Source organism: Mesoplodon mirus (assembly GCF_964341445.2).
Source record: "Mesoplodon mirus genome assembly, chromosome: 2".
Lineage (NCBI taxonomy): Eukaryota > Metazoa > Chordata > Mammalia > Artiodactyla > Ziphiidae > Mesoplodon > Mesoplodon mirus.
Genome location: NC_138977.1, coordinates 156,892,024 through 156,911,114, shown reverse-complemented (window position 1 = coordinate 156,911,114; position 19,091 = coordinate 156,892,024). Strand labels below are relative to the sequence as shown.

The 19,091-nt window shown below is 34.1% G+C and overlaps 1 protein-coding gene across 4 annotated transcripts in view; it reads right to left on the bottom strand.

Moving 5' to 3' along the window:
- TBCK (TBC1 domain containing kinase) overlaps positions 1-19,091 on the bottom strand; it is a 231,950-nt gene that overhangs the window by 106,480 nt on the left and 106,379 nt on the right. For all 4 annotated transcript variants that reach the window (XM_082606857.1, XM_082606856.1, XM_082606859.1 and 1 more), the window contains exons 21-22: positions 8,458-8,494; positions 7,302-7,463 (exon numbers count right to left, since the gene is read on the bottom strand). In XM_082606857.1, the coding sequence (XP_082462983.1) occupies positions 7,302-7,463; positions 8,458-8,494 (199 nt within the window). The remainder of the gene's footprint in view (positions 1-7,301; positions 7,464-8,457; positions 8,495-19,091) is intronic.

Sequence of the window (19,091 nt, the reverse complement as noted above, 5' to 3'; positions counted from 1 at the left end):
AGATACTTTGAAAGTGTAAAATGTTCTGTTTATTTTTTTTGTCTTGCAAACCTAAGGCACATATAAACACACAACAATAAAACAAATATAAACAAATTCCATCATTGATATCTTGAAACAAAGTATGTTTAATCACTGACTGAAACTATAAGATAATTTCTGTACTACTCAAAAAAATTCAGAAAGCAGAATCCCTGTTAATCATAAAACAAACTGCTTTACTATGGAGAAGAGCCTTGAAACCTCTGGACCAGGTTTAAGATGTGTTAGTACTCTAATCTACTGTCAACTTTCAAGGTAAGTAGAAAATTCTGATCAACCCTGACCTTATTTTTCATTATAGTTCCCAACACATGACAGACCTTTAACTTTATAAACTATTTACATACTGCAAAATTAGTGGTATGCTTCAAGAGCAACAAGTAGATCAGTGTTAAAAGAATTTTTCTGGCTTCTGAGATTCAGCTCACAATTTGAATCTTTACGACTCATTCTACTGGCTTTGTGTTTTTCATAAACATTTATTTTCAGCTTGGAAGTCATGTATTCTAACATCTGCTTTCAAATTTTCTCCTTTTCCCCAAAATAATTCAGTATTTCCCCCCCAACAAGGTGATAATAACCTAATGAGATTTTTAAAATAAATTTTCATGATTTTTATTTCACTGACTATACGATCATGTTAATAAAAACACATTAACTACTCTTTCATCTATCCCTGACCAATTTTAAACTCAGAAGAATTTAATATTCCATCTAAATCTTAATGTTAACATGTAATTTTTATGGGTGTGGTGGGAAGAGGAGGGCCATAGGTAAAATCTCCATATTTAACTTCCATTATGATTGTACTTTTGTAATTCCATGAAGATGTGCTTAGAAATATACATGCATTAACATTACGTAGCTATAAGCAGAAAATGTGAATAATTATGGATTCTCAGCGTCAAGTAAAATGGTATCAAATCTTAGAGGGCTGACAATACAAAACCTTCACCGAATAACTGGGTACTACCATTGCTCTACTTTTTCACCTCGTCAGCTCTCCACAAGCCAGAAAAAAGGAATTATGGATACCTACTGGGAGCACTTATGTTAAGAATCCTTTGCTTTTTGCTCATGATAGAGCTCCTTGAAAGGAATGTTCAGAGACCAGAATGCTCCACAAATATCAATATGGCATTCGATTTTGGGACCTGATGTTCTTTTCAGGGATACTTTTTCATTCTTTTAAAAACAGTGAAAAGAAAGAAAATACTTCTACAAATTTATTTTTAAAATATCCCTAACGTGGCTTATAAGATCCTCCATGACCTCTTTGTTCACCTCTCCATTCTCTTTTCTAATCACTTTCCCTTTTGCACTAAGTATACCACTCTAATTCCTTTCGTTATTTGGGGGGTTTCAAGCATTTTCTTCCCTCCATCTAGAAGATTCTCCCCTCTCTCCACTTCTCACTTTCTAATGTCAATTAATTTCAGATATTACCTTTAACATTACTCTCTTAGAGAAGGTTTTTTACCTCCCTCAGACTTGGTAGTGTCCTGTTATAAATTCCTATTGCTTTCTGTAGAACTTATCACCATTATAACTATTTATTTAATAAAGGAGTCATTAGTAGCCTACTGGCTACAATCAGTTACACTTGGCTCAAGTGTTGCAGTTTTTAAAAATCTGGGCCACTTTTTACAATTGGGAGACTACATTATGAAAACCCTATTTAATTTATATTTATCCCTAAATGAAAGCAAGAAACTGTTCATTGAACCCCACCCCCATTCAAAAAAAAAAAGAACAAGAAAAAGAATGGGAAACAGAAAACCCAGATCACTTCTCATTGACCTTCTTTCTCACTCTCCTACCACAGGGATTGTCAAAACTACCTTAAAAATCTATGATTTCATAAACTAAATTGAATTTCCTCCTCACTCTCTCATTCTTATCGATTTCCATTTCCATCTTGGGGATAAACAGAAAACTAATAAGACATGGCTTTAAAGAGCTTGCATATTTTAGTACTATACTCTAGCTCTTAGTTTTTAATAACTTTAATAACTTTTCTCTCAGTCTCAAAATATTTGCCTGTTATTTGAAAAAAATGGCTTGTATTTCTTATTATAGATCTTATGCAACCTGGTACATAACTGTGTGGCTCAAAAAGTGTATGGTTTTCATGAGATATTCCATGCTATGCTAAATAATGATAAAGACTGCATTACAAAATTGTTTTAAGTCAGAATAGATAAGTACCCTTTCCTAGCTACTTAAGATATTAATACAATATTTTTGAGGAATTAGTGAAGTGCTACATAATGGATACTACTGGTATGTTTCATGTATGTGTTGAAAATGAATTCTATTGTAAAGTATGTAGATAATATTGAGATAACACCTTAAAATTTTATTTAAAACATTTTCTTTTAATTAAGCTTCTGTAATAAAACATACATCACACAACTAAGATGTTTCAGCCAACTGTTGATTTCTTCCTGCAAAAAGGATTTACTTTTCATATGCTCAAGTCCCTTCAATATACTCAGTATTTCCTTCAAAAATAGTTTATATGTACGTATTTTTTTCTTTTAATGGTAAAGTAACTATTTTAATCTCTGAAAATAAATTAAGTGTTCTTCCATACAGATTTCCCAATTTCTTTGTATAGGTTCTCTAAGAAAAACTTCTTTCCTACTTCAAAAAATCCCTATCTTTGAAGATATTCAGAGGTATAAAGATATGAATTCTAAGAATTTATTTCAACCATAATGACATAAATATGTTGAATTAATTTTCAACTGTACAGAGGAAATACACCAACAAAACAAAAAAGCATTTAAACATCTCAGCCATTACAAGTCCACTCTAAAATTATTACCATTTTGGTTTTATTCAGATTACCATACTCATCTTGAATACTGCTTAGATGTATCCTCAAAAAAAATTTTTTTTTAAGTCAGCCAGATGGACACTAAAGCACAATCATATCAGAGAGCAGGCTGAAGGATGACGGACCTCATCCTATAGTAGGGCTTACAGGGTGGTAACCTTGGAAACTGTGGCCAACATCCAGTGTTGGATGGCACTCTGAAAAACCCAGTATTTCTTCCAAAATACCCTACCACTATTTTGAGATTGTATGAGAAATGCCAAATAGACTGCTCTCATGGTTATTTCCTTTAGTACTGAAATGACACACATACCAATACATGTCAAGAACTTTCAAGCACCACTTGTACTTCCTTGGAATGTGACATCACACTATACCATTTACTAAAGGGAACTGAAGTTGGAAGCAGTTTTTGGCAAAAATAATAATGCCTTTCTGCTGTGTTCTCTCTTCAAGAACTAAAGGGTTAGTATGAAGTTAAGAAAAGGAGGAAGAAAGGAGAGGGAACTTATAAAGATTGAATGTTACACATTCTTTGCAATGTTTAAAATATTACATGCTACAGGCACTTTAAAAAATAGTTATGCATATTTGGTACCAGGTTTTGTGTCAGGTACATTATGCATATTATCTTTCATGCTCACCCTAACACTAAAGCAGATATTTTTATCTCCATTTCACTGAAACTTTCATAATGTATAGGATTCTCTTTCCAGTGAGGTTAACAACTTGTCCAGGTTCACACAGCTACTATATGCCAGAGCTGGGAGGTAAACTCATGTCTATTTCACTGTACAGATCACTCTTTTCAGTGGCAGAACCATACTGAAAGTTTCCCAATTCACACAGGTAGTGAGTGGTGCAATTAGGACTCAAACCCGTATGTCTTGACTCCAAAGACTGTGCTATCTACTGTACTATGTTGTCTCTGAGCAATGAAAAGAGATATTCTTCTTAGTCATAATATACATACATATATATACATTGAAGGCTTACTTGACTTCTTAGGTAATTCTCCATTGCTTCTGCTAATAAGGAAATCTATATGATTGATATCTACCTCAATAATACATAGAAAAAGCCAAATGGGGTGATTGCTTCATTTATTCTACCAATAGGAAAGCAGTCACGATAGAAAGGAAAAAGTGAGGAAAATCATAATAATGATGATGACGGTAATAACATTAATAATACTAATCACTTACATAGCACTTGCTCTTTGCCAGGCACTGCTCTAAGTTGTTTAGTTGTACTGATTTACTTAGCACAACAATCCTATTAGGTAGGTACAATTATCATTTTCATATAAGCAGGGTTAAGGAAACAGATACAAAGAGGTTAAGTCATGTCCCTAAGGTCACACAACTGTAAGGGGTAGAGCTAGAACCTAAAACCCAGGTTATCTGGCTCCACATTCCATGCTCTTAACCACTAGGCTATTGGGCCCCTCTTTGTAGAAAGAAAGAACTAGAAAGGGACAACTTAAAAAAAATGCGAGGTTATTTTGTTTACAAGGTTACCAACTGGATGGTGATTCCATCATATTACTGTCAACAGATGTTCTGAACAGTGAATTTGCTAAGCTGCTTCAGCAAAGAATTTAGTTAAATTTGTTCTGATTGATTACTTATGCTTTTAAACTCAGTTAAGTGGGGATTTCAGTAAAGCACAATATATTTAATAAATTCAAATTAATGTTTAATCCTAACCTATCTTTATCTACAAAGTCTATCTCAAGAATTAAGGTGAAATATAGAGTTAGCCTATCTCTTCTCATTTTGTAGACTTAAAAAATGGTTTTCTCTTTCTTTCAAACATGTTCCAAGCTTATGTCACATAATATTTTGCTTAGAAAAGGCGCATTCAGTGTGTTTGTGTGTATATTAATCTGGATTCACTTTTTAGGACTTCCCATGACCACTTCCCAGTTCCTTCAAGCATCAAGTACAGTTAGTGGGCTCAACATGGTGAAAAAAGACATCTATTAGATCTAATTAGGAAAGACAACCCAAATAAGTGCACTGTGATTAAAAATAAAAGGAAACACAGGTGTACTTAAAGGCAAAGTTTACATTTAACCCCTCCACCCTTCTTTTTTTTAAGTCACATTTTTCTTATAAACTTTTTTCTTCCCCAACTGGAATCACATAGTGACCAAGTAAATGATGAGCCAGAATAATGGCATTGAGGATCAATGCAATTCACATCAATAGAAGGCACCCTACTTTCAAAAGTAAGTAGTGTTTACCTTTTCAATGAGTCAGTTCTAACAAACACATACTCTTACTTTCTGATTTCAGAAATAATGACTTTATTCTAATGTACAAGCAGAATTACCACTAATCTGCCTATACAATATGAAAACAGATTCCTTCACCAGTGTATAACTGGAATATTTATGCACAAAATTGGAAAGGTATTAAATTTACTTTACTTGAAAATGCACAATCGTCATTCCTAACATATATTTTTTAGACCTGACCAGAAAAATTCTTTTAATTCTAATCAATCATCCTCTGCTTACTTTGGCAATTTAGAAACAACAGGAAAATATCTGCATGGTACAGACAGTATTTGTAGTTTGCAAAACCAGCTTTTTTGTAACGGTTCAACATCAATAGGAAAAAAAGAGAGAGAACTTGATTTTCATAAAGAATCTCCCAGAAAAAAAGCCATAAGAACTAAACTACTATTTGTTGATACAAGAAATAATTAACTTTAATTAAAGTTTGTTAAGTTAGAAAGCTGATGGTGAATACTTTTAATTTGGGGGGAAAGGGGAAGTACAAGTTTTAAAATAAATCCAATAATTTTTGCTATTATTTTCCCAAAAAGGATGAAGATTTTCAACAACAGAAAGATGATAACTACCAGGTACAGATCATCCACTAAAAATAAAAATTGGGGTAGGCAGCAGGCTTCTTTTCTTTTCTTTTTTTTTAGTTTTTCCTCTAGTGTTATTGAGGTATAATTGACATAAAGAATTGTACATATTTAAAATGTACAACAGGATGATTTGATAGGCATATACTTTGTGGAATTATTATCACAATCACATTAACTAACACAGCTATCACCTCACATAGTTACTATTTTTGTTTTGTGGTGAGAATGCTTAAGATTTACTATCTTATCAAATTTCAAGCATACAATACAGTATTATTAACTATTGTCACCATGTTGTCTTTTAGATCTTCAGAACTTATTCATCTTATAACTGAAAGCTTGTATCCCTTTGAAGGTTTATTGTAGTGTAAGTCCTCAGAGTTGGCTTCTTTTTTTTGAATTTTATTTTTTTTAGTTTTTATACAGCAGGTTCTTATTAGTTACCTATTTTATACATATTAGTGTATACATGTCAATCCCAATCTCCCAATTCATCCCACCACCACCACCACCCCCCACTGCCACTTTCCCCCTTTGGTGTCCATATGTTTGTTCTCTACATCTGTGTCTCTATTTCTAGGCAGCAGGTTTCTTATTTCTTTTGAGAGTACTTATTAAATATATAGCGTTAAGGTACCTTTCTTTTATTCTTTGATTTTTAGACAAATTTATCTCTTGGATAATTTTAAGTGTGTTTATTTTCAGCAATCACTTGTGGCTGCCTGAAAATATGGAGAACAGCAATAAACACATAGAAGGATTGGAGCCAATGAAATGCTATTTGAAGAAAGCAGAATTTTTCTACTTGAAAAACATTTTGGTTTCCACAAAAATGTAGTTTAGTTTTTTCTTCCACAGATTGTTATATCCTATGTAACCATATTACTTTCATCTTTTAAGCGACAGCATCAAAGCTTAAACCATAGTTACAGTCAATATTTCTACACTTAAGCATTCAACTCCTAAATTTACAAGCTCCTCACTTATGAATACAATATACAGCTTGACTTACTATCCTGCATTGTACAAATGGAATTTCCCTGGAGTGTGACTTGCTCTCCCAAGAGAACAGGGTTTCTCCTTTCCTCAAACTGTCAAACTGTTAGCAAGCAGCTACGGATAGGAGAGAGCAAAGTTCCATGTGAATTACATCTCTGTATAAACTTAGATTCTCAAACCCCTTCCCAAGTGGCCTTTATTTACTCTCTATCAGTTGGAGATAAATAGGCCTATCCTAAGCAAGGCAAATGTGTCACCCCGCCCGCCCCCACCGCCCTGCCCTTTACCTTTTTGATGGCATCACTGACATGAAAGTAAATGATAGTGAACTATTATGACCCAGTTTTATATCTACAATGCTGGGCCAGCAGAACAGGTACTATACAAGGGAGATAATTCAGAGATGGATGATGAGGCTCAAGCAGAAGAGATTCTGAAGGCTTGTATGATTATTTTTGCAAATTGTTATAAGAATGTCTCATTATCCTATAATTAAATTTCACTTAGTAATTCCATTTATATATATCTATACCTGGTAAATCAGAGAAGAGAAGAATGCACTCATTAAAGCCATTAGACAAAAGCCGGTCACGCAGCTGCTGAAGAATTGCTACTCCGATACAGAATGGGAAGGAGGAATTCCCAAGCAGTAAGGTATCCCAGAGGTGGAAAATTTTGTGCAGTGGAAATACATCTGTAAAATGACAAATATAAATAAATTAACTGAGATTAAAACACAAAATTAAAACAACAACAAGCTACTTTACTAGACATGGTAATTCCCTTATGGTCAAAACTATTACAGAACAAATACTGGAAAACTGTTTTTTATAAAATGCGTATTTGGCTTTGTAGATTTACTGCTTCCTAAGGCATCTTAAAAAACTGATAATCAGATTGACCAAATAGATGACATTTTCTAGCCACCATTATCAATCTTGGTATAGCTGTTACATTCCTTCTGTTTCTTCCTAGAATTTTCAGGTCATATTATTCTCACAAGTTTATATACTTAGAAGAATTTCAGTATTGTTATAGATTCAGTATCATTATATTTCTATTATGCACTCTAAAAACTGCTTTTTGAAATTCCCATAAAAAAATCTGATTAGCAATTTTTTATTTTCGAAAACTTTATTTTTTTCATTTATCAATACTCTGAACATTCCAGGCCAGTGCATACAGATCTATTTCAAATATTCTATTCCATTAATCATATGTACATATTTAAGCAGAATATCTACTGTATTAATATCTGTAACTGATTAAAGTATTACATATTCACATAAACTGTTTATTTCTAGAGGAATTCTAGGATAGGAAATAACAAAAGTATTAGTTATTAGACAATCTCTAAAAATTGAGTCTGATTTGGTTGTAACAGTTGCCTTCCAAAACTTTATATAAATACTATAGTTAATATTAATTTATTTTTCAATAGAAGGCAGAGATTTTATGAATATCATGATATGTCAGATAGATTTTCATCTTATAGAACAACCTTTTTGATATTTAGTAGTCAGAACAATTGAAAAAAATTTCTACCCAACTATATTACCTTAGAATTACATAAGGATACTCATGTAATTAAATCTGCTTAGTATTATTGTAACTATAATATACTGGGGAAGAATGGAGCTGTTCTTTTGTTAATACAATATTGAAAGAAAAGGGAAAATGATACTTACGAGTAAACATGGTGAGAAACCAAGGGATGGCATAGAGCTATGAGTGGAAAAAGATAGGGATGCAGGGGATGGATAAAGAGGAAATAAAAGAGATAATTAGAATGACTTCCAGTAAACTGAATGGTAAAAAAAGCTCTATGTTTTGGTCTACTCCACTGATTAAAAACATTCTTTAATACCACATGCAGAAATAAACTCAAAATGGATTAAAGACCTAAATGTAAGGTTGGATACTATAAAACTCCCAGAGGAAAACATAGGCAGAACACTCTTTGACATAAATCACAGCAATATTTTTTTGGATCCACCTCCTAGAGTAATGGAAATAAAAAAAATAAACAAATGGGACATAATTAAACAGAAAAGCTTTTGCACAGCAAAGGAAACCATAAACAAAATGAAAAGACAAACTATGGAATGGGAGAAAATATTTGAAAATGATGCGACTGACAAGCGATTAATTTCCAAAATATATAAACAGCTCACACAGCTCTATATAAGAAAAAAAAATCAAAAACTGGGCAGAAGATCTAAATAGACATTTCTCCAAAGAAGACATACAGATGGCCAAGAGGCACATAAAACGGTGTTCAACATCACTAATTATTAGAGAAATGCAAATCAAAACTACAATGAGGTATCACCTCACACTGGTCAGAATAGCCATCATCAAAAAGTCTACAAATAATAAATGCTGGAGGGGGTGTGGAGAAAAAGGAACCCTCCTACACTGTTGATGGGAATGTAAATTGGTACAGCCACTATGGAGAACAGTATGAAGCTTCCTTAAAAAACTAAAAACAGAGTTACCATATGATCCATCAATCTCACTCCTGGGCATATATCTGAAGAAAACTCTAATTCGAAAAGATACATGCACCCAAATGTTCATTGCAGCACTATTTACAATAGCCAAGACATGGAAGCAACCTAAGTGTACACTGACAGATGAATGGATGAAGAAGATGTGGTATATACATACAATGGAATATTACTCAGCCATAAAAAAGAAAGAAATAATGCCATTTGCAGCAACATGGATGGGCCTAGAGATGATCATTCTAAGTGAAGTAAGGCAGACAGAGAACAACAAATATCATATGATATTGCTTAGATGTGGAATCTAAAAAACTGATACAAAAGAACTTATTTATAAAACAGAAACAGACTCACAGACATAGAAAACAAACTTACAGTTACCAAAGGGGAAAGGATGGGGGATAAATTAAGAGTTTCGGATTAACATATACACACTACTGTATATAAAATAGATAACCAACAAGGACCTACTGTATAGCACAGGGAACTATACTCAATATCTTGTAATAACCTATAATGGAAAAGAATCTAAAAAAGAATATATATATATATATATATATATATATATATATATATATATATGTATACCTGAATCACTTTGCTAGAAACTAACCCAACATTGTAAATCAATTATACTTCAATAAAAATTTTAAAAAATAAAAGAGAATCTAGATAATTATAATTATTATCACAAATATTCTATTAAATAATGACATCTATTACAAATGCTGCAGATGATCCTTTGGCCAAGGCTTATTCCACAGAGTATTTTCATTTCATCAAAGACTACACTCAAGACAATGCCTAATCCAAAAACAATACTAGCATGCTAATTTCAAAGGTCTACTTTTCAAAGGAGAACTTTGTTCTTAGGAATAAAATATTCCTAAGATTTGAAGAGTCCTCATCAATGTTGAGTTACCCTTACTGAGTATTTTTTGAGACATGATGAGATGATATTTGAAAAATGCCCAAAATGTCTCATTAAAAATTTTTTATGAAGCTTATGCCTTCGATTACCACTTTCTAAATTAACAGGCAGCTTCATAAGAGACTAAAAGTAATGAGATCCAGGAATGAAATAGTTTGGTTCTTTAGATGAGTGACAAATTTATTTTCCTAAGTTTACTCTCTAGAAATGAAACACACACACACACACACATACCAATTAATTTTGTGAGATTTTGAAAGTGAGAAATCATTCTTAATTTCTAAAAGTAGAGTAAAATCTCCTTTGTTAATAACAAGTATCAAAGTATCAAAAACCAATAATAATTTATAGAAAAATCTGAAAAAGCTCTACTTTTATGTTTTATGTCAGTGCATGCTCCTATTAGACAAAGATTTTTGTACTACCTATAGCATTTAAATAAATAGTTTTTCAGCACCTATCAATTGTGAATTTACAAGTAGAGTTGAATATTTCTTTGCATTATACACAATTGAGTATCTATGCTATTAAATGCCAGTCAAGAACCATAAGGCAGTTATAGACTACATTAAAATCTAACTACTGTATGTGAAATAAACCCACTGCTCCTTACAAGATCATCACTTATATACACTGACACAGCCATTACAAATGGGGAAACTGAGGAGTACAGAGGTATGTGACTTCACTATAGAGTATTGGTTGTAGAAAACAATAAAATATAATAAACTCTGAATCTTTCAGCCTAATTTAAATTTAAACATACAGTCTGTATATATAAGTTCCATCATTATTATTTAACTTTTCTTTCTTTTAAGGATATAAGTTATATTATGCTCTACGCTTCTGATCAAAGCCAATTGTTTGTCATTGGGAATCTTACCTGAGTTACTTCAGCAACAAAACTAATAATCCCTTTACCCACATATTGAAGAGAGCATGTGTATGAGGAAAAACGCAAAGTGGGGAGGAACCACCTGAAAGGATCAGGGGGAAAACATGCCAGGCTCACACAAAGCCAGGCATGGTTCATCTTACCACTAGCCAGAATTTTTTTTAAAACCCTGAAATAAACAAGGCATAAGATAGAGTACTCAAAAGGATATTGCCTTAGTAATGGGGCAAAATTATGCTCCCAAATTATGCTGCCCTGGTCTCACTTAACAAACCTTAAAGGTAAGCCTTGAAAAGATCAAACTGTTTCAATGTTACCTAGCTGCATCTCAAAAAAAAGCTCAAGAATATTTACAAGAACATATAAATATCCAATAACCAACAAGGTAAAATTCACAATGACTGAAATTCAGTAAAAAAATCAGTAGTGCAAAGTAGCAGAAAAAAATGATCATAATGAGGAGAAAAATCATTCAATCAAAATGGACAAAGAACTAACATAAATGTTTGTAATAGCAGGCAAGGATGTCAAAATGCTTTTTATATCTGTATACATATGTTCAAAAATCTAACAAATGATTGAACACGTTAAGTAGAGACATAGTAGATCTAAAAAAGAACCAAAAAAGCCTCTCTAAAGATGAAAAATACAATGTTTAAGTCAAAAAATACACTGAATAGGATTAAGAGCAGATCAGACACTGCAGAAGAAAAGATAAGTAAGCCTGAAAATACAGCAATAGAAACTACCCAAAATGAAACACAGAGAGGGGGAATAAAGAAAAACAAAACATGTCCTATGCATCAGTGAGCAACTTCAACCAGCTGAATATATATGTTATTGGAGACTGCAAAAGACAGAGAGAAGATGAGAGGGGTCAGAAAAAATATTTGAAGAAATAATAGCTGAACATTTTCCAAAAGTAATGAAAACTATAATCTGATAGAGTAAATAATCTCAAGAACCTGAAGCATGTGAAACATGAAGAAAGCTATACCAAGGTACATCATAATCAGATTTCTCAAAAAATCTTACACCATAGCCAGAGAAAAAAGACACACTATGTAAAAGCATCAGTGAGAGGAATGTTTTCTTGTCAAAAACAGGGCACAAAAAATGACAGTGGAACAACATTTTTCAAGTAATAATAATAAAAAAACTATCAACTTAGAATTGTATGTCCAGCAAAAATACCTTTCAAAGAGAAAGGTAAAATAAAGACACTCACACAAACAGAAACTGAAAGAATTCATCAGCAGCAATCCTGCACTATAAGAAATGCTGAAGTCAGTCCTTCAGGCAGAAGGAAAATGATACCACATGGAAATCTGGACCTATACAGAAGAATGAAGAGACTCAGGATTATAAAAATGTAGTTAAATATAAAAAACTTTTATTTAAAAAAATCTTTAAAAATAAGTGACTCTCGGGAGTTCCCTGGCAGTCCAGTGATTAGGATGTCACGCTTTCACTGCCAAGGGCCTGGGTTCAATCCCTGGCTGGGGAACGAAGACCCCACAAGCTGCATGGCACAGCCAAAAAAAAAAAAAAAAAGTGACTCTCTAAAGCAAAACTAATAATTTATGTGGAGCTTATAATATATGTAGAAATAAAAGGTAGGACAACAATAATACAAATGCCAGGAGGGTAAAATGGAGGTATATGTTGTAAAGTATTTATACTAAATGTGAAGTGGTATAATACTACTTAAAAGCAGATTATAATAAGTTAAAGAATTATAGTAAAAACCAGAATTTCTTAACCTCAAAACTATTCACATTTTGCGTTGGACAACTCTTTCAAGAGGGAGGTGTAGTTTGCATTTTAAGATTTTTGTAGCAACCCAGCCTCTGTACTAGATGCCAGTAGCACTTGCTCAGTTTTGTCAAAAATGTCTCAGACTATGCCAAAAAATCCCGTGGGAGGCAAAACTGCCCCTGGTTGAGGACCACTGTGTAAATCTTAAAGAAACCAATAAGAAAACAACAAAGAGTTATAGCTAGTGTCTCAACAAAGGAGATAAAATAGAATCACAAAAAATATATCCAGCAAATCTGAAGAAGGCAGATAAAAAGGAAAAAGAATACAAAGAACTGATAGGACAAATAGAATAAAAATAACAAATTGGTAGGTTTAAAGGCAGCCATAGCAATAATCACAACAGAAGTCAATGGTTCTTGTGATGGTTAATTTTATGTGTAAACTTTACTGACACAGGTGCCCAGACACTTAGTTAAAAATTATTCTGGATGTGTCTTTAAGGGTGTTTCTGGATGAGATCAACATGAAAATCAGTAGACTTCGTAAGGCAGACTGCCCTCCCTAATGTGAGTGGGCCTCATGGAATTTGTTGGAGGTCTGAATAGAACAGAAGGTAGAGTAAGGGAGAATTCACCCTATGCCTGATAGGATAAGCAGTGAAGAAAGCATAGTTCTAGCTTCTAAGGCTCTTACAGTTCATTAAGAGCAGTAGCTATTCATTAAATATTCTCTCAATCCACTCCAATTAGGTTCTAGCCTTCACCTCACCACCAGAACTGCTCTTCTCTTGGTCATCAAAGGTCTCCATGTTTCTAAATCTAATGGTCAATTCTCATTCTCAGTCTTTACCAATCAGCAGGCTTTGACATAATTTACTATTCTCACCTCCTCTAACCGCCTGCGCCCAACCTTAACTTGGCTTCCAAGAAACCACATTCATCTAGTTTTCTGACTGCTCCTTCTCCATCTCTTTTGTTGGTTCCTATTTATCTCCCTGACTTAAGTATTGGCATGCCCTATATTCAGTGCTTAGAATTTTTTTCTCTTCTATTTTCTCCAAATGATGTGAGGACTTATATCTACAGCTCTATCCTAGACCTCTCTCCTGAAATCCAAACTGGTATGTACAAATGCCTACTTGACATTTCCACTTGTATATCTGATAGATATGCATATCATGTCCCAAACGAAGCTCCTGACACTGCTTCCAAAATCTGTGCCTCCAAGTATAGTCTTCCAAATCTTCGTTAAGACTGATCCTATTCTTCCAGTTGCTCAGGTAAAGAAAACTGTGGAATCATTCTTATCTCCTCTTTCTTCCACATTGTACATTTGTCACCAGCAGACCTGCCAGTTCTACCTTCAAAATATATCCAGAATACGAAAACTTCTCACCACTTCTACTGCTAATTTCCTGATTCAAGCCACCATCATCTCTTGCCTAGATTATTACAACAGCCCATGACTAGTCTTCTAGATTCCATCCTTGCCCCTCCTTGGATTTTTCTTACCATAGCAGGCAGAATGATCCTGTTAAAATGTTTAGATAAGAACATGTAGCTTTCAGTGGCTTTCCACTACCGACAATAAAAGCTAAAATGTTTAGATAAGAACATGTAGCTTTCAGAGGCTTTCCAATACCGACAATAAAAGCTAAAGTCCTAACTATGATCTATAACAGCGGTCCCCAACCCTCTTGGCACCAGGGACCAGTTTCATGGAAGACAATTTTTCCACGGATGGCGGCGGGAGGGGAGGAATGGTTCAGGCGGTAATGTGAGCCGTGATGGGGAGTGGCAGAATGCAGCTTCGCTTGCTTGCTTGCCTGCCCGCCGCTCACCTCCTGCTGTGCGGCCCGGTTCCCAACAGGCCGGGACCAGGACAGGTCCGCGGCCGGGGGGTTGGGGACCCCTGATCTATAAGACTTTGTGTAATCTGGCCCTTCAATTACCTCTTTGACCTTCATCTCCTTGTTCACTGTGCTCCCGTAACACTGATCTCTTGTCTCCTGGCTGCTCCTTTGACATCCCTGGAATGCTTACACCTCAGGGCTGTAGCTCTTGCTGCTCTTGCTGTTGCTTCTGTTTGGACTGCTCTTTCCCTCAATTCATGAAGGCATTTATTCAGAAGTCACCTTTTCTGTGAGGCTTTACCTTACTGAAATATTCAATCCCTCCTTCACCTGAGCACTTAACCTCCATGTCCCTGATTTAGCTGTTTTTTGTTTTTTCTTCAGTACTTATCACTACCTAACATATCACAAAGTATATTTATCTTTATTGTCTGCCCCCCACTAAAATATAAGTTGAATGAGGGCAGAGATTTCTGTCTTTTTTTTTTTTCCACTTATGTAACCAGGGCCTAGGAAAATGTCTGGTACATAATAGGCACTCAAATATTTGTTGAAAGAATGAAATATATAATAAAGATATTTGAAAGGGACAGATTAAAAGATTAAATAGTCACAAGATTACACAATTTATTTAGAAGTTTTCAATACATATGAAATAAAGAGAAAATCAGTTAATCTTCCTTGGGGTGTGTGTGTGTGTGTGTGTGTGTGTGTATCCTTCATATTAAATAGTGGCAAGTATGGAAAAAACATTAAACTTGAAATGTTGAACTATATACCTATACTTTGACAACAATTATGAAAACAGTTATTAGAAATAAGCAAAATCAAGCGTATTCTAATAAATATTTGAAAAGTATAATTCAAATTGAATAAATTCCTTTAAAATATAACAACTCCTAGGTTCTCACCAGCACCAGTCACTGCTTACCAACTAAAGTCAAGTAAATAAATATGTAATATACTCTGTGAGACTGTAATGCCTGTTATTTATTCCTTCTATTATTTCTCCCTATTAAAATTTTAACTGATATTTTCATCTTAAATAATTTCTTAGCATATTACTATATCTTCATAATACAGTCTGATACAAAGAAGATAGCAAAATAAGATAATTTTGAATACTAGGGTAGTTTAGGTTTTAATTTAAAAAATAACAAATAATGAAATGTTTTCTTACAAATATGAAAAATATATAAAATTAGTCTTATTAAGTTAGAGATATTATTAGCTACTTCCCGATTTAAAGTTGGAAACAAACCCAGTGAAAAGAAATCATACATTCATACATTCTGTTTTCTACAGATCATGAAATTATATGTTCTTGAATTAGCCTAGTGCTAGTCTGCTGAAAGAGTCAGCTGAGTAAATACTGCCCCCTAGCAATAATCAAGAAAGTATAGTGTTATTAACCATTTCATGAAGTCTTTCTATATGGTCTGGTAAGGTCAAAGTTAGAAACATCAATAGGAAAAACAAAGGCAGGGGCTCATTAACTTGATTTTCAAGAGCAGAAAATTAAGGTTCAAAAACTTACAAATGTATAAAAATGAAAAAGATTAAAAAAGGAAATATTTCTTATAATATAAACTAGGTGAATCTTTTGTCAAATGGATTTATTTACAAACATATTATGTGTTCTCTCTCTAATATACATAGTAATAATAAAAATTAATACAAAAGGGAGTCCCTTCTAATTGACTTTCTTAATCTATTTTTTTAAGAACATATTTTCTGTTTATCTCAAGTCAAAAGCATTTTTATATTTAAGTTACTGTAAGCCACCCCTGTAAAATGCATGTTGACCATTAGATGGATGCCTTGCAATGATTCTCTGCCTTAGAAAAATGTACATCTAGCCATTCAAGTAAAGGATGCTTGAAAAACAGCAGGTTTTCAAAGCAGTAGACTATCATATATTTTCTTGAAACTTTGAAACTCTCGTTTTGTCATCTGGTAGCTACATATCTCTTTGAAACTTTGGGATTATTGTGAAGATTAGTTAATGGCTCTAAAACACCTGGCAGAAGATGTGGCATATATCAGATATCAGCATAGGAAGTACAATTATAATTCCTAATAACAGCCCAGAAGTTTCTACAAGAGGAAAGTATTTCAACAACCCAAAATTCTGAGTTAACCTCATGAAGCCATCTAACAGAAGCTGCACATGTTTTGGAACCAGGAGATAGGAGTGGAAGGTAAAGAGAAGAGAATCCTGAGCACTGGGAACTGTACATGATGTTTCACAGCTAGAGGTAGACTCAATTAATGCAAGGCACAGACGAAGAAGGCTAAAGTATTTCTAGTCCTGCTGGCTCTCAGAATCAATATTCCTCAATCCCATGTCAACTACTCTGAGTTCACAAAATTTCAAAAATTCTTACATAAAATCTTTTCCCTCAACTTTTCAAATTCTACAAGATCCTTTATTTTGTCTATATCTGCCTCACTATTGCCTTCTTAATCACATTTAAAATAACATGACTTGATATGAAGGAAAATTCTTGAAAATCAAGAATATGTCCCATAAAACATTTGTATTGTTCCATTGTGTTACTGATTTTCAAAAGACTGTTAGCTTTTTCAACAATGAACAAAGATGATGGCTTATGTTAAACCAGGATAAATTCAGTGGAATGGGAAACGGTTTCACATAAATAAAAAAACTACATAATACAGGCAACAGTGGTAATAAATAGCTCTCCTTATTTAACAGTACTCCTGGTCTCCTATCTTCTTAGAATCTTGGGGAAACATTTGCAAGTACAAAACCTGCCTTCATAACCAGCAACAAGGGGACAAAAGTCAGGAGGTGAGAATTATAAATCTATATGATAACAGTGATTTACAGAGCAACTCTTTAGAATATTTTAAATAGAAAAAAGTTATATTCTGATATTTTTGTGAACCAGTAACCCTGAAACAAAAGATTATCTGTTTCTAATCTTTATCTTAATAAAGCAGCCAATAAATACTGCATTCTTATAGATAAAACAAAGTAGTATAGAACACAGTGCCTGGCACATTAATGACTGTATTGAATCTATAAGACGTGCTATGTACCACCTTCTGGGAGACGGAAAAGTACCTTAAAAATCAAGCAATAAAAAAGGTGAAAATTTAAAATGAAGTGGCAATCTCACCAAATCTGACAAACAAGAAAGTCTTTATTGTTGTTAGTATCATATTTCCTCCAGCAAAGTGTTTGTTAACTAATGCAGCAAAATAATATATCCATTATAGCTTGTAATATAATGCTTTTTTAAATGTAAATCATATTAACATAAACAAAGAAACAGTGCAACATGAACAGATTCTAATAAGTAAAACAAGAACACCGATAATGGTTAACCCCTTAATACTAACTATGTATTATCTCATTCAATCATGACAATAATCCTAAGAGGTAAGATTTATTATAATCAACATTAAGAGGACCATGGATAAGAAAAACTAAGTTAAGTGTTTAGCTAGTAAATTGAAGAGTCCGGATGAGAACCCTGCCCCATTTGACACCAGTGTCTGATTGCTCACCCAAATTGTGGTCACAGACTTCTAGGGATCTTCAAGACCCTTCAGGGGCACCAAACTTCAAAGCTATTTTTATAACAATACTGAGATGTTTTTGCTCTTTTTTACTATGTTAACATTTGAGCTAATGGTGCAAAAACCACTGGTGAATAAAACTGCTGGCACCTCATCACAAATCAACGTAGTGGCACTAAAGTATAGAAGTCATATTCTTGTGAAGGAGTAAAAATTATTAATTTTGTTAAATATCTTTTAAAATGTTCCATGAGACAAAATGGGAAGTATGCATAAAGTACTTGCACTGTGTACTGAAGTAAAAGGTTGTCTTGAGAGGGAGCTACAAGATGGTGGAAGAGTAAGACGTGGAGATCACCTTCCTCCCCACAAATACATCAGAAATGTATCTACATGTGGAACAACTCCTACAGAACACCTACTGAATGCTGGCAGAAGACCTCAGACCTCCCAAAAGGCAAGAAACTCCCCAGGTACCTGGGTAGGGCAAAAGAAAAAAGAAAAAACAGAGAAAACAATAGGGACGGGACCTGCCCCAGTGGGAGGGAGCTGTGAAGAAGGAAAGGTTTCCACACACCAGGAAGCCCCTTCTCGGGCAGAGACTGCGGGTGGCAGAGGGGGAGCTTCGGGGCCACGGAGGAGAGCGCAGCCACAGGGGTGTGGAGGGCAAAGCGGAGAGATTCCCGCACAGAGGATCGGTGCCGACCAGCACTCACCAGCCCGAGAGGCTTGTCTGCTCAGCTGCCAGGGCGGGCGGGGCTGGGAGCTGAGGCTCGGGCTTCGAAGGTCGGATCCCAGGGAGAGGACTGGGGTTGGCTGCGTGAACA